This window comes from Mastomys coucha, unplaced genomic scaffold (assembly GCF_008632895.1).
Source record: "Mastomys coucha isolate ucsf_1 unplaced genomic scaffold, UCSF_Mcou_1 pScaffold4, whole genome shotgun sequence".
Lineage (NCBI taxonomy): Eukaryota > Metazoa > Chordata > Mammalia > Rodentia > Muridae > Mastomys > Mastomys coucha.
In genome coordinates, this window is record NW_022196910.1 from 5533573 (window position 1) to 5549285 (window position 15713).

At 43.1% G+C, this 15713-nt stretch overlaps 1 protein-coding gene across 3 annotated transcripts in view; it reads right to left on the bottom strand.

Annotated features, from left to right (window-relative positions):
- Marchf2 (membrane associated ring-CH-type finger 2) overlaps positions 1-15713 on the bottom strand; it is a 27150-nt gene continuing 11437 nt past the window's right edge. Inside the window, exons 4-7 of one of the 3 annotated variants that reach the window (XM_031350022.1) lie at positions 11596-11791; positions 4792-5001; positions 703-742; positions 1-608 (exon numbers count right to left, since the gene is read on the bottom strand). In XM_031350022.1, coding sequence (XP_031205882.1) covers positions 400-608; positions 703-742; positions 4792-5001; positions 11596-11791 — 655 coding nt within the window. In that variant the 3' untranslated portion in view covers positions 1-399. The remainder of the gene's footprint in view (positions 609-702; positions 743-4791; positions 5002-11595; positions 11792-15713) is intronic. The other 2 variants (XM_031350023.1, XM_031350024.1) reach the window with 2 other exon arrangements.

Consider the following 15713-nt stretch of genomic DNA (forward strand, 5'->3'; position numbering starts at 1 on the left):
GTTTATAAGTCAAGAGTGCCAGTAAAGCAAGCCAGCTAGGTGTAGAGTAACGAAAGAAGCTTGCTGGAACCTTCTAGTCCAATGGGTGCCTTTGACACCAGTAGCTAAAGCTGCTGTCCGAAAGGTGTCAAACAGATCTCAGAATGAGACAGGGGTGCTACTCCATCCAAAGCTCAAGTCTGTCCATCTGTGCTTGCCATATAATCATGTGCAAAACAAAATCCTTGAAAATATGTTCCCAAAGGGTCACAGAGCAGGCTGTGCTTGCTGTGGCTATTGGCCTGAGAAGCATCATAGCTGTGCATAGAAAGTCAGGCAGCCTCCATCTTTCCAAATGCCAGTTGCATTGCCATCTAACTCTGGTCTGTCCACTACCTCAGAGCCCTGCCAGCCAGGCCTTCATACCGGGGTCTCCTCTGCCACCTTTTTTAAGAGTCCAGTAGCAAGCAAGGAGTGGTGGGGGTCCTCAGAGCCATCTGCTTCTCGAATCTTCAGGCGGACTTTCTGATTGGTCTTCCTCCATTCCGAGTACAGCTGGCAATGGTATCGGAAAGAGACCTGCGGGGGCAGTCCTGCAGTGGGTGGGAAGGTAGAGACAGGCCTCCACCCTGGGGAGGAAAGGGAGCCCTGGCATTTGTCATGGGCCAAACCTAGAAGCAGTGCCACCTCTGGGCATTTCTTGTATACTATGTATACACTCACCCATTTGGTCCTCTGAGGATACTCTCATAAGCTCCAAGTCCTGTAAAAGAGGGGGATCCACCACCTTGACCCCAGCAGGGAGCACAACTCTTCTAACAATTGATGAAAATGGAGCTTTACCAGTCTCTTGGAATTATTTAACCCCAAGCAATCACACAATTGCCCAACCTGGAAGCAACTAAGGTGTCTCTTCATAGGTAAGAGGATAAAAATGATGGTGCGTTTATTTACAGGACTGGGAAGATGGCTCAATGGGTAAGAGAACTTGCTTGAGGATATAAGTTCAAATCCCCAGCATCCATGTAAAAAGCTGAGCAAGACCCTTTACCATACCTGTAACCTCAAAACTGGGGAGGAGAGGGAGGTAGAGGCAAGAGAATTGCTAGGACTATAAGGCTGGTAGCACTCACATGTGAACATACACATATACCCACACATATACCCCCACTAAAAACACACACACACACACACCTGTGATGGTTTGCATACGCCCGGCCCAGGGAGTGGCACTATCAGAAGGTATGAACTTGTTAGAGTAGGTGTGTCACTGTGGGTGTGGGATATAAGATCCCCCTCCTAGCTGCCTGGAAGCCAGTATTCTGCTAGCAGCCTTCAGATAAAGATGTAGAACTCTCAGCTCCTCCTCTACCATGCCTGCTTGGATGCTGCCATGTTCATGCCTTGAGGATAATGGACTGAACCTCTAAACTTGTAAGCCAGTCCCAGTTAAATGTTGTCATTTATAAGATTTGTCCTTGGTCATGGTGTCTCTTCACAGCAGTAAAGCCCTGACTAAGACACCATCACTCACACATACAGACACAAACACAACACTCTTATATACACAGTCATACACACACACACACACACACACACACAAACACATACAAAAAAAAAGTGAAAGCTGGAGTTGCAAATCAGTGGTAAAGTGCTAGTCCAGCATGTGGTTGGTCGAACCATTAAAAAGAGTCCATCTGGTACTGAAGGAATGTAACTTGTTAACTGGCTAAATCCAGTTACTCAGAAAACTAAGACAGGACAATCACAAATCTAAGGTCTGCCAGAACTACAGAGTGAGTTCAAGGCCTGTCTGAGAAACTTGGTGGTACTGTCTTAAAATAACAATATAGAAACAGGGCTGGGGATGAGTTCAATAGTGGCATGCTTGCTTAGAACATGAGAGCCATGGATTCAATACTTAGAATGGAACAACAACAAAAACGGGCCATCAAGTCATAAGAAGGCATGGAGAAAACTTGATAGGCTGCATGCTGTCATGCTGTATGACCCGAGTACATGACATTTCAGAAGAGGAAAAACTATGGAGACAATAAAAAGATGGGTGGTCACCAGGGGTATTGGAAGAGAGGGGGACAAACAGGTAGAGAACAGAGGAGTAATAAAAGAATGCCGGGCAGTGGTGGCGCACGCCTTTAATCCCAGCATTTGGGAGGCAGAAGCAGATGGATTTCTGAGTTCAAGGCCAGCCTGGTCTACAAAGTGAGTTCCAGGACAGCCAGGACTACACAGAGAAACCCTGTCTCGAAAAACAAAAACAAAAACAAAAACAAAAAAAGAATGTACACTAGTACACAAACCAGATGTGGTAGTACCTCAGCGTTATAAGTAGAGATATGAGGACCAGGAATCTAAGATCATCCTGGCTACACAGCAAGTGTGAGGGGTTACATGAGACCTTGTCTCAAAAAGGGAAGTGGGCAAGGGGACTAGGGAAATGGCTCAGTTGATAAAGTGTCTGCCATGCAAGTGTGAAGACATGAATTCAGACCCCCAAAGCTTGCATGAAAAAAAGCTGTGCACTGTGCAATGTATACACCAGTGCTTCAGGTCAGAGACAGGCAGATTTCTAGAGATCCCTGATCAGCCAGTCTAGATAAAACAGTAGGTTCCAGATACAGTAAGAAACTCTGTCTCAAATAAAAAGTGGAATATAGGCCAGATGGTTCAGTAAGTAAAGGCTACCAAGCCTGACAACCATGAACTATAGAGTGTGGAAGGGAACCACCAATTTCTGTAAATTGTCATCTAACCAGTACACAGAGAGAGAAAATAAATAAGTATACTTGAGAAACACAGACATGCAGATCTCTCTGAGTTTCAGGCCATCCTGGTCTACATAAGTTCCAGGTTACATCTCAAAAAAAATTTTTAAAAGATTTTTTTTAAGTGGATGGGCTGGAGAAATGGCTCAGAGGATAAGGGTGGTTGACCCAGACCCAAGTTCAATCCCCAGAACCCTTATGGTAGAAGGAAAGAACATACTTCTTAAAGCTGTGCTCTAACCTCCACATACATGCCATGGCTCATATATACATACACACACATACAAAATAAATGAATATAATAGCAAAATATACAAATAAGATGAACAGTGATTGAGGAAGACAACCAATATTGGGCTCTCTCTGGCCTCCACATACATGTATATATGTGCACATCTGCACCCATATACTTATGAACATATAAAATGCTCTCTAAGTGCTAGGGACTAACTCTATGGTAAAGCACTTACTTAGAATGCTCAAGTTCCTAGATTCAATTCTTAGCAACACAGAAAGAGAAGAGAAGGAAGGAAGAGAGGGAGGGGGTAAAGAAGGAAGAAAGAACTTCATTGGTAAAGGTTCAAAATACTATTTGTAACAGGGAGAAAACCCCACATATTACTAAAAGTCTCAGAGTATGTCAAAAGGAATTGACTAAATAAATACAGTATAGCCATACAATGAGTTGGTGTTCTCTAGGGCTACCCCTTTTCTTTTGAAAGGATATTAGCAAAGGATAAAACAAGCAGGTATAAAGCAGTACATATGTTTTCATGCAACTTACATATTTTAAAATGTGTCCCTTTATGATAGGAATGCATCCTGAAAACTACGTCACATCCTTGTTGTGCAAACACTGGCAATACTTAAGACACCACAAAGCAAAAGCAAAACTGGGTAAGTATTCCACCAGCTGAGCTACATCCTGGCCAGATTTCTTTCTTTCTTCCTTCCTTCCTTCCTTTCTTTCTTTTTTTTTTTTTTTTTTTTTTTTTTTTTTTTTTTTTTTTTTTTTTTTTTTTTTTTTTTTGTGGTTTTTTGAGACAGGGTTTCTCTGTATAGCTCTGACTGTCCTGGAATTTACTCTGTAGACCAGGCTGGCCTCGAACTCAGAAATCTGCCTGCCTCTGCCTCCCAAGTGCTGGGATTTAAGGTGTGCATCACCATCACCCAGCCTGGATTTCTTTCTTTCTTTCTTTCTCCCTTCCTTCCTTCCTTTCTTTCTTTTCTTTCTTTCTGTGTCTTTCTTAACTTTTTAATTATTAATTATTAATTTAATGTCTTCTTTCACAATTTCATCTATGCATATATATACTTTCTAATTACTCTCACTCCCACTCATTCTCAACACCACCCCTAACCTCATCAAACCATTCCTCCCTACAAAGTCTTTCCCCATATTCATATCTTTTATTTTACTCTGTATGGCCAAGGATTCTGGTATACACCAGAACCTGGTGGGCCCAGCCGTGGATACACAAGTGAAGACAAAGTCTCCCCTTCTCTAGAGTATATCAGAAGCCAACAATTCAGCAGAAAGAGGTGAGGGTTCATAATTTTTTAGAAGCTTTTTAATCTATATTTTTGCTACATTTATTTAGTTGTTTCCATGGCAGCATATCCCACGGCAGCCTTATGTTAGGACAGATGGCAACCTGGAGTCAGCACTCACCTTCCACCACATAGGTCCAGGGAGCCAAACTCAGGGCCAGCTACTTTACTGCTGAGATGTCTCACCTACCCTCAGTTTCTTAATATGTGTCTGTTCCACTTCACTCCCAATCTCTTTCTCACTTCAGCCTTTTGCTGATCTGTCTTCTTCCTTCCCACCTGACCCATAGTGATTAGATGCTCTTGTGCACTTGGATCAAAGGGCTCACTGCTGGCTGGGGGCATCCCTGAACCTGTGTTACAATGCCAGCCTGGAACAACAAGAAGGTCAGGGGACCACTTCCAGCAGAAGCCACACTCATACACAGCCTAGGGATTCCAGCTGAGCCCACCCACATGGGCTTTACCCACTCACCAGTGTCCAGAGCACATAGATGGTAAAGAGGGCGATGGTGAGGGCAATGAGACCTACAGCTTCCAGCCGGCTATGCAGACGGAGGTGGTCCTGGGCCCCTCGCAGGCACAGCCAGCCTGAGATGGCAGCCAGCGGTGTGATGAACACGAAGCATACCATGTCACAGCACAGTGTTCGCTTCTCAGTGCGTGGCCCTGGGTCTTTTAGCCACTGTAGAGGAGCAGATGATGGAGAGGGGTTATGTGGAAGGGTACTGCAGGACAGGGTGAGGGGTAGCAGTGGGAGGAGACTGGAAGCCTAGATCTCCATAGTTCTAATAATAAAAGGAGTCTGCTGAGTGCTTGCCCCCATTTTTCTGATGTGCAAATGGGGGCATCAAAATAAGAGTTAATTTATTCATGCAAATTCCTATAGCTAGAGCAGACTGACTATTTCTATTCTAAAAATCTACAATCCAAAATGTTCTAACAATCTCAAACTCTAAAGCAGAGCCTAATGGGGGAAGGGGGACTGGAGAGCTGGGCCAGAAGTTAAGAGCACTTGCTATTTCCAAAGGACTAGAGTTCGGTTCTCATCATCAATGTTAAGGGCTCATAACCAACCACCTGTAACTCCAGCTCCAAGAGATCCCATGTCTTCTATTGGCCTCTCAGCACCTACACCCAAGTGAACATACACACACATACCTAAATAGAAAATAAAAATAAATCCTTTGTTTGTCCCTTTGTTTCTGAGGATCTCTCTATGTGTAGTCCTGGCTGTCCTAGAACTTGCTATGTAGACCGGGTTGGCCTGGAGCTCACAGAGAACCTCCTGCCTCTGCCTCCCCAGTGCTGGGATTAAAAGTGTGCCATTGTGGTACAGAAGTAGAAAATTCCACACTATGAAACTGTGTGTGTGTGTCTGTCTGTCTGTCTGTCTGTGTGTGTCTGTGTCTGTGTGTGTATGTGTGTGTGTATGTGTGTGGTGTGTGTGTGTGTCTGTGTGTGTGTGTATGTGTGTGTATCTGTGTGTGTGTGTATGTGTGTGGTGTGTGTGTGTCTGTGTGTGTATGTGTGTGTGTATGTGTGTGTATCTCTGTGTGTGTATGTGTGAGGTGTGTGTGTGTGTCTGTGTGTGTGTATGTGTGTATATCTGTGTATGTGTGTATGTGTGTGGTGTGTGTGTGTCTATGTGTATGTGTCTGTGTGTGTATGTCTGTGTGTCTGTGTGTGTATCATCATCATCATCATCATCATCATCATCATCATCATCATCATCATCATCACTACCACTGTCATGGGTACTTAATTGTTTTCTCAGACAGAATCTCATGCAATCTAAGTGGGCTTTGAACTTCTGGCCCTTGTGCTTTTCTAAGTGCTGAAAGTATGATACAATCCCTAGTTCAAAATTATCTAAAATATTATATCTAGGGATATAATTTAATGGTTCAGCACTTTCCTGGCATGAGTGAGGCCCTAAGTTCAATGACTAATATCACCCTAGAAAAGAAAGAAACAGAGGAGGTGGAGATGTAATCCTGTAATCAGGGAGAGATGTAGGAACAAGCATCATGAGTTCAAGGTCAGTCTCTGCAGGTATGAGGTCCTCCTAGACTATGTGAGAACCTTCCTCAACAGACAGACATAGCGAGTGGTGGTTTGAATAAAGATGACCTATGTATGCTCATATAGTTGAATACTTAGAAACATTAGGGAAGAATTAGGGGGTGTGGTCTAGTTGGAAGAGATATGTCACTCGGGGCAGGCTTTAAAGTTTTGAAACCACACATCATTTCCAGTGAGTCGTTCTCTGTCTCCTATTTGTAGGTAAAATATACACTCTCAAATACTAAACTATGCCTATCTGCCTGCCTGCCTGCCTGTCTGCTGCTATGCTCCCTGTCATGATGACCATAGACTCACCCTCTAAAACTTCAAGCTCCCAATAAACTTGCCTTGGTCATGATGTCTTATCACAGCAATAGGAAAGAAACTAAGACTGATAGCTATTTAATTTTTTACATGTGTGTACATGTGTGTATGTATGTATGTATGTGGTATGTAGGTGACAATGAAGGCCAGATGAAGGAGTTAGATCCTTCAGGAACTAGGGTTACAGGTGATTGTGAATAGCCTGATGTGGGTGCTAGGAATTGAACTTCAGTCCTCCACTAAAAACAGTAAGTGATATCACTGCTGAGCCATCTCTTCCCAGAAAGAAGGGAAAGAGAGAAAAAGAAAGACATCATATATGTTGACTCCAAGACAATCAGTGAAGGAGTTCTTGCCTAGTGTGAGCAAGGCCCTGGGTTCCAGCAATAAAAGAAACTAATTAATTAAAGTAACATATTTTTATAAACCTACCGTAGGAATAGAGTATAAGGTATACCTCATATTATTCATGAAAACATTCCAACCCCACTTCCCAGAATACTCAAAATCAAAACCACTCTATTACCAAGCTTTTTTTTTTCTCCCCAAGACAGGGTCTCATCTAGCCTAAGTTGAACAATATATAGACAAGACTGGCCTTGAACTTCTGATTCCCACTGCACTCAGTCCTCAGTGCTGGGACTATAGGCGTGTGACACCATGAAGAGTTTCATAAAGTGCTAAGTATCAGATCCAGGACTTTATGTATGTTAGATTATATACCTGATGAACCACAGACCCTAGGCCCAAGGTGTAGGCCAGGCTGGCCTTGACTCTGTGATCCTTCTGTCTCTGACTGTTCAGCATACTACCTGTGTGCCCCACCACAACCAGCAAAGCATTTTGGATAAGAGTTATAGCACCCTTTGTCACTATATTGACAGATTCAAAAGATGATGAACCAAGAGAAACAAGCATGGTTCATAAAAAAAATCTAGGGATGTCTAGAAAGGGTCCCTGTTCTCATATGCTAACAGGGAAAGTTAGAGGCTAGCAAGATGGCACTTGCCACACAAGGTTGATGACCTGACTTCAATCTCCAGAACCCACATAAAGATAGGAGAGAACCAACTCCCTGCAAATCATCCTCTAACCTCATGTGTGCTGTACCATACATGTGTACATACATACACACATGCACACATAGAGAAAAATATAATCTTTTTAAATGGGGAAGATAGCTAGGGAGCTAAAGACCTTATAGAATGGACAGAAGGAGTGGGAAAGGAGACAGCACTACAGACATCAGGAACATCACAAAGGGCTTGTGGTAGTGCCTTTTAAACTGGCACACTGAGGTCTGGGACAAGGATAGGAGATAATTTATGCAGATACTGGTCCCACTCACTGTCTCCTTAAAGGTTTTATTTAGGTCTCCCAAGTGACCTCCAGTAGCTTTGACTGATCTAGGCAGTACTTCCTGGTCTAAGGACTGGACATTGTTCTACACAGTTTAGCCCAGTGCTATTCATGTTTACATGGCAAGCACTTTTACCACTGAGCCATCTCAGTTTTTTGTTCAAAACATCTCAGATGTTTGTTTGAATATCCCCAAGAATAGTGTTACACAACAGGTATCCTACAGCCTAGATTGGCTTCAAACTCCTTATGTAGCCAAGGATGACCTTTAACTTCTAATCCCCTTGCCTCTACCTATCAAGTGGTGGGATTCTTACTGAATTCTACAGATTGATCTCAGGGTTTCGTACACACTCCTCCTGGCCTCAGGACCTTTGCACTTGCTGTGCTCTCTGCCAAGGCTATCTTTTCCCTAGGCTCTCTAAATTCCTGACTGTCACCTCAAATCTCAACTTGGGGATTCACCCTCAGCCAAAGACTCTCCCTCACTCACACAATCGCAATCCTTGTGCATGTGTGTGTTGGTGTATGAGTGCAGGAAAGCATGTACCAACATACAAGTGGAGTTAGTGGACAAACTCAGATGTCAATCCTCACCCTCCACTTTGAGATGTCTTCCTCTTGTGTAAACCAAGCTGGCTGGCCAGTGTGTTTCCACAGATTTTGTCTATACCTCCCATCTTGCATTAGGGATTACAGAAATAAGCTTTACCTGTCTTTATGTGGGGATTTGAACTCAGATCCTTGTGCTTCTGTGGCAAGCACTTTATCCATTGAGCTATCTCCCAATTCCTAAGACTTCTCTTGACCTCTAAGTGTCGCCCTGCACAAATCCCACTCCTGCAACATTTCCCTCTGTGATGTTTAGTGAGGTTTTTTTAATTAATTTTTATATGCATTAGTGTTTTGCATCTATGTATATCTGTGAGAGGGTGCCAGATCCCCTGGAACTGGAGTGACAAACAGATGTGAGCTGCCATGTGAGTGCCTAGAATTGAATCTGGGTCCTCTTGAAGCACAGCCAATACTCTTAACCACTGAACCTTTGCTCCAGCCTGTGATGTTTGTGTTAATAGTCAATTTGACAGAATCTGGAATCACAAAGGATTAGAGATCAAGGAAGAACTGTCCAGATCAGGGTGGCCTGTGGACCTGCCTGTGAGGGATGTTCTTAATTATATTAACTCACGTAAGAAGACTGTGAACTAAAGGGTGGCACCATCTCATAGGCTAGCCTGGATAGTAAAAGAAGAGCTATGAGCACTGGTGTTGCACCCTCTCCACTTCTGAACTATGATACAACTTCACCAGCCATTTTGTTTAAGATAGATAGTCCCTACCACTAAGACTTTACTTAAGAGCCTGGCAGTGGTGGCACACACCTTTAATCCCAGCACTTGGGAGGCAGAGGCAGGGGGATTTCTGAGTTTGAGGCCAGCCTAGTCTACAGAGTGAGTTCCAGGACAGCCAGGGCTACACAGAGAAACCCTGTCTCGAAAAACAAAACAACAACAACAAAAAAAAAAAAGAGATGGAGTGTGACCTGGAACTCTGAATCATAACAAAGTCTTTCCTGTTTAACTTGTTTTTGTCAGGGTATTTTATCACAACAAACAGAAATGGAACTAATACACTCTCATAATTATTCCTACTAACTAACCTGTCTGGAGATCATGTGGACATTATTAACTATGGGTGTCATGGTGACTGGGACCAGCACTTGACAAAACACTGGGCACACCAGAGGTGCTCAAAGAAATACTTGGTGATCTGATCTTGGTAGCACCTATTGGTAACCCCAGCAACCAGAAAACGCTGGGACAGGAGGATTCCAAGCTTTGGGTCAACTGGGCCTATAGCAGGTAGATAGGTAGATGATAGATAGATAGATAGATAGATAGATAGATAGATAGATAGATAGATGGTAAGATGGCTTACCAGGTAAAGTCACTTGCCAAGCACCTAGCCTGACAAGTTGAGTTTAATCCCAGGTCCCACATGAAATAACTAACTTCTACATGCTGTCCTATAACATACACGCACATGCCATGGCACATGTGTGTCACACACACACACACACACACACACATACAGAGAGACAGAGAGAGAGACAGAAAGACAGGCAGAAAAACACACATATATACATGTAATTTAATTTTTTAAAAAGTATTTTAAAAAGAAACAATAGGATGGCATGGTAGACCATACCTTTAATTCCAGCCCTCAGGAAGCAGAGGCAGGCAAATCTCTGTGAGCCTAGCCTGGTCTTTATAGGGCTTTCTAGGCCAGTTCTAGAGCTACTTAGAGAGAACCTGCCTCAAAAACTATCCCCAAAGACTGGAGAAATGGCTCAGTGGTTAAGAGCAATGACTGCTCTTCCAGAGGTCCTGAGTTCAATTCCCAGCAACCACATAGTGGCTCACAACCATCTATAATGGGATCTGATGCTTTCTCTGGTATGTCTGAAAAGATGGACAGTGTACTCACATACATAAAATAAATCTAAAAAGAAAGTTTGAAAAAAAACTACCCCCAACAACTGTGTGATAGCTAGAGCATGAGGCTCACAGAAAGTTCAAAGCCAGCTTGGTCTGCAAAGCAAGTTCCAAGCTAGCCAGGGCTACATGGTGCAACTTTGTCTTAGATAGATCGATCGATCGATCGATTGACTGATTGATTGATTGATAAATAAGATAGACAGACAGACAGAGAGACAGACAGACAGATAGATAAATGTAAACAAATAAAAACTTAGGCATGGTAGTATACTTATTAATCCCAAGATCAGGACATTAAAGACAGTCTGTTATAAAGCAATCTGTAGGCTACAAGAGACCATGTCTTAAAAATATAAAAAAGAACTATCAATGGTAGCGCTAGGATTCAAGCTTTGTGATCCTGAGAGTCAAAGGCTGAAGTAGGAGGATCTCCTTAACCTAACCCTGAGTTCCAGGCTTCCATGAGATAGAACGACAACCTACTTTACAAAAAAACCAACCAAACAAAGAAAACCAGCCCAGCATGGTGGTACATGCTTGTACTCATAACAGGAACCAGAGACAGGAGGAAAGTAGCAAATTAAAGGCTAATATTAAAAGTGGAGAGCTGGCTAGGACAGCAATTATGACTCAGTTAGTAGAGGGCTAGCCTAGCAGGCATGAAGCTAGGCTTCTAGGTTCCACTGCTAGTACAGCAGAAATCAGAGATGCCTGTAATCCCAGCACTTGCAAAGTGGAGGCTGGATCATCAGGACAACTCATCTTCAGCTAAAAGCGACAGCCTAGGACACTTGAGAATCTGTTTCAAAAACAAAACAAAACAATACCAGAGGAAAGGGGGGTGGGGCATGGCAGGGAGGGGCTTGCAGACCTGTAGCTTCTGACCACTTGGATTCCCACACATCAGCAGATCCCTCCCAGCATTGGCAGGGACATAATCAGCTTTACCAGCTGACCTGGGTAGCTGCAAACATCTGTCCTCAAATTGCCCTTCCTCCTTCAGGATGTCCAGTCTCCCCCAAGCAATATACCTCTGTGAGAGGTCGGGGACGCTTTTCCACTGCAAACTCAGTGTGACACAGCTCACAGTAGCTGGTGTTGGAGGAAGACAGCCATTTCTCCAGGCAGCTCTTGTGCACAGCTCCCAGTGTGCCAGTGCAGCCACATGGGGACAGCAAGTTCTCCCCATTTGCTCCCTCATGGCAGATTCGGCAGAAGGGACAGTCACTGAAGGGACACAGAGATAAGACTTGTGAATGATGGATGGTAAGGTTTCTTGTTTATACTAACATCAGTACTTTCTAGGTTACAAGCTCACTGTCACCTTTAAGATGCTGTTTGGTAAACCCCTACTCATCCTTCAACAGCCCAGCTCCACATGTCCTCTTCTTCACGTAACTTTTCAAACTCCCATTGGCAGGCCCATATGTTCCCCAGAGCTACCGTGGGCTCTTTGTAGCGTAGAGTGAGCATCCTGTCCACCCATTTGCCTGCCTAGTTGTTCTCTTCTTTTGGTGAAATACTATCATGATATTCCTAAGTAACTATCAACGCTTGCTGGTCCTTCTGTGATCCTTTCTTGGTCCTGCTGATGTTTTTATATTGTCAACTTGACAGGACATAGAATCACTTTGGAGACAAATCTATGGGCATGTCTATGAGAGATTTTCTAAGTTAAGTTAATGGGGAAAGACCCACCCCAAACATGGATGATACCATTCCATAGGCTGGGGCCTTGGATTGAATAAAAAGGAGGAAGCCCATGATACCATTCCATGGGCTGGAATCCTGGACTGAATAAAAAGGAAGAAGAGACACAGATGGCTCGGTAGATAAAGGTGCTTACTAATAGGTCTGATGACCTGAGTTCAATTCCTGGAACCCACACAGTGGAAGAGTCTTCTGACCTCCATACATATGCATGGCATATACATAGGAGTGTGCACACACACATATGCATACTAATAACTTTTTAAAGGAAAAAGCAAATTGAACACAAGCATTCATCTCTCTGATTCCTAAGCTTCCTAACTATGGGCACAATGTGACCAGCCATCTTGTGCTTCTGCCATTGTGACTTCCCAGCCATGACGGACAGTAGCTTAGAACTGTGAACTGTGATTCAGAATAAACCTTTCTTTTTTTTTTTTTTTTTTTTTTTTTTTTTTTTTTTTTTTTTTGGTTTTTCGAGACAGGGTTTCTCTGTATAGCCCTGACTGTCCTGGAAAAACCTTTCCTTTCTTAAGTTGCTTTTGTCAGGTGTTTTGTCAAAGCAACAAGACAAATAACTAATACAATCCTCAAGGACTACGGCACACACATGATCATACACCTATACACTAACACATATCACCCACAGGATTACAACATATACATTATACTAACATACATCACACATATACATGATTACATATATATATATATATATATTACAAGATTTTTTTGAAGACATTATTAAAACTCTTGGCTCTATCTGTACATAAAGGTCACACTGTCTGAGAAACCTGTGCATGTGAGAAAATCACTCATTTGTTTTTCTGTGCATGGCTGAGGAAGACAAAGGGTGGGATGGGCCAACAGGCACGGAAACCATGCATGCACAGCTGCTTTGGGGAGTCTCTAATCACAGCCTAGTCTCTGGGGAAGTTGCATTCTTCCTGGGGCAGCTCAGGAAGGCAGGAGGTGTGGCTTTAGTGGACCCATGGACTATCCAGTACATGAGTCATTGTTTTCTAAACATTTCTGCCCAGAAAGCATAGTTGTCAGGCGTAACTTTTCAAACACACACACACACAGAGACAGACAGAAAGAGAGAGAAGGAGAGGGAGAGGGGGAGAGAGAGGGGGAGGGGGGCAGAGAGAAAGAGAGAGAGAGAGGGAGAGGGAGAAAAAGAAAGAGAGAGAGCTCTTTATTCTCGCTAAGGGTGTTTTCCACTCCCCAACTCTTTTTTTCCAGCTTTCCTGTTGTGTGAGTGAAGCCTGGCTACTTTTAAAAGAGCTCAACAGAGGGCTTGGGGTTTAGACTCAGTTGGTAGCATGCTTGCTTAGTAATCAAAAAGCTCTGGGTTCCATTTCCACCAGGAGACCCACATGTCTGTGAAGCCAGCACTTTGGAGTTAGAAACAGGAAGATCAGGAGTTCAAGGCTGGAGCTCAGCCTGAGCTTACATCTTTCCTTTTAGCCTAGTCTCTAAGATGCTGTTTTCTTTTGCAGTACCAAAGGTCCATTGGCGAGACCAAGGAGCCACTCAGCTGGTAAAGAGCTTGCCTGCAAGCGTAAGAACTGGAGTTGAATCCTCAGCACCCACAAAAAAATACCAGCTGGGTGTGGTGGCCCATGTGTAATCTAAACTAGCAAAGTCATCAAGCTCTGAGTTCAAGTGAGAGGCCCAGGCTCAACATTTGTGTATGTGTGTGTGTGCACGCACACGTGTGTGGTGTGTGTGTGGTGTGTGTGTATGTATGTTGGAAAGAAATCAAGAAAGACGCCAGATGTCAGCCTCTGACCTCCACAAACATACAAGCACACATGTACACACAACTGCATGTGTGCATACTCACACACATGCAAACTCTCACACAAACATAGTTATACATCACACACACACACACACACACGAAAGGACTCCCCATCCCAGAAATCAACTCAGGGAAAGGAAGCAGTAAGAATCTTAAGATCCACGACTGCTTACTTATTTTCTTTTGGGAAGCCTTGGGAACTCAGCAACACTAATTCCAACAAAGGCAGAGAGGCAAAAGTTAACAGTTTATTGAGCACTCCCCATGTATGCAGTACTTCTGGAGCCATTTTGTTTATGCTGTTTCATTAATTAGTTTATCTTATATGAGTAAGTGAGTGTGTGTGTGTGTGTGTGTGTGTATGTGTATGAGTGAATGAATATATGTATGTATGTATGTATGAATGTATATATGTGTGTGTATGAGTGAATGAATATATGTGTATATATATATATATATATATATATATATATATATATATATATATGTATGTATGAATGTATGTGTGTGTATGGGTGGTGGTCAGACAGAGGACAAGTACCTTGTTTGAGGCAGGGTCAGTACTGTATGTGCCAGGCTTTCTCCTCTGAGCTTCTGAGGTGTTTCACCTGTCCCCATCCCTACTTCTCTGTAGGAGTGGTTAAAGGTTTGTAGGAGTGGTTAAAGGTTTGCAGGCTTGAGTACATGGATCCTGGGGATTTGAATGCAAGTCTTCATACTTGCATAGCAGGCATTTTACCAACTGAACCATCTTTCCAGCATGTTTTTATTTATTTTAAGACATAGTTCCCAGGGCTACACAGAAGAACCCTACCTTGAAAAACAAGAATCCAAAAAAATAAAATAAAGACATTGTTTCATTGTGTAGCCTTGATTATATATTGATAACAATTAACAGTTAATTATGTAGCCTATACTGCTCTCCATGTAGATCAGGCTAGTTTCAAACTCATAGAGATATGCCAGCCTCTGACTTTCAAGAACTAGGATTAATGACATATACCACCACATGTGACTTCAACCCTTTTTTGTTTTTAGACAGGGTCTCATATAGTCCAGGTTGGCCTCTAACTTGCTACCATAGCTGAGGAAAATCTTCAAGTCCTGGCCCTCCTGTGACTACCTCTCCAGTACTTGGATGCCAGGCATCTGCCAACATGACTAACACTTTGTTTTTATATTTATTTAAAGACAGAGTCTCACTATGTAGCCCTGGACAGCCTGGAACTTGTTATATAGACCAAGCTAACCTTGAACTCACAAAAATCCACTTGCCTCTGCCTCTTGAGTTATATCCGATACCATGCTCCTTTGTCTTGCTTTTTGAAACAGTGTCTCCCTGGAACTCACTGCATAACCCAGGCTGAGCTTGGGGTTCACTATGGTGCACAAGCCAATCTCAAACTAATTTTACCAACATTACCATGTTCCTCTCCCCTTGGTTCCAGAACTGTGGCTACAGGCTGTATTCCAAGTGTAATACTGGGCTTCATTTATCTCATTCCCACAATAAACTTGGAAGAAAGTGCTTACTTGCTTCCATTTTATATATGATGAAAAGCCCAAGAAAGCTAGACAATGTAGCACACATCTGTAATCCTAGTAGTAGAAGGCAGAGGTGAGAAGTTCAGG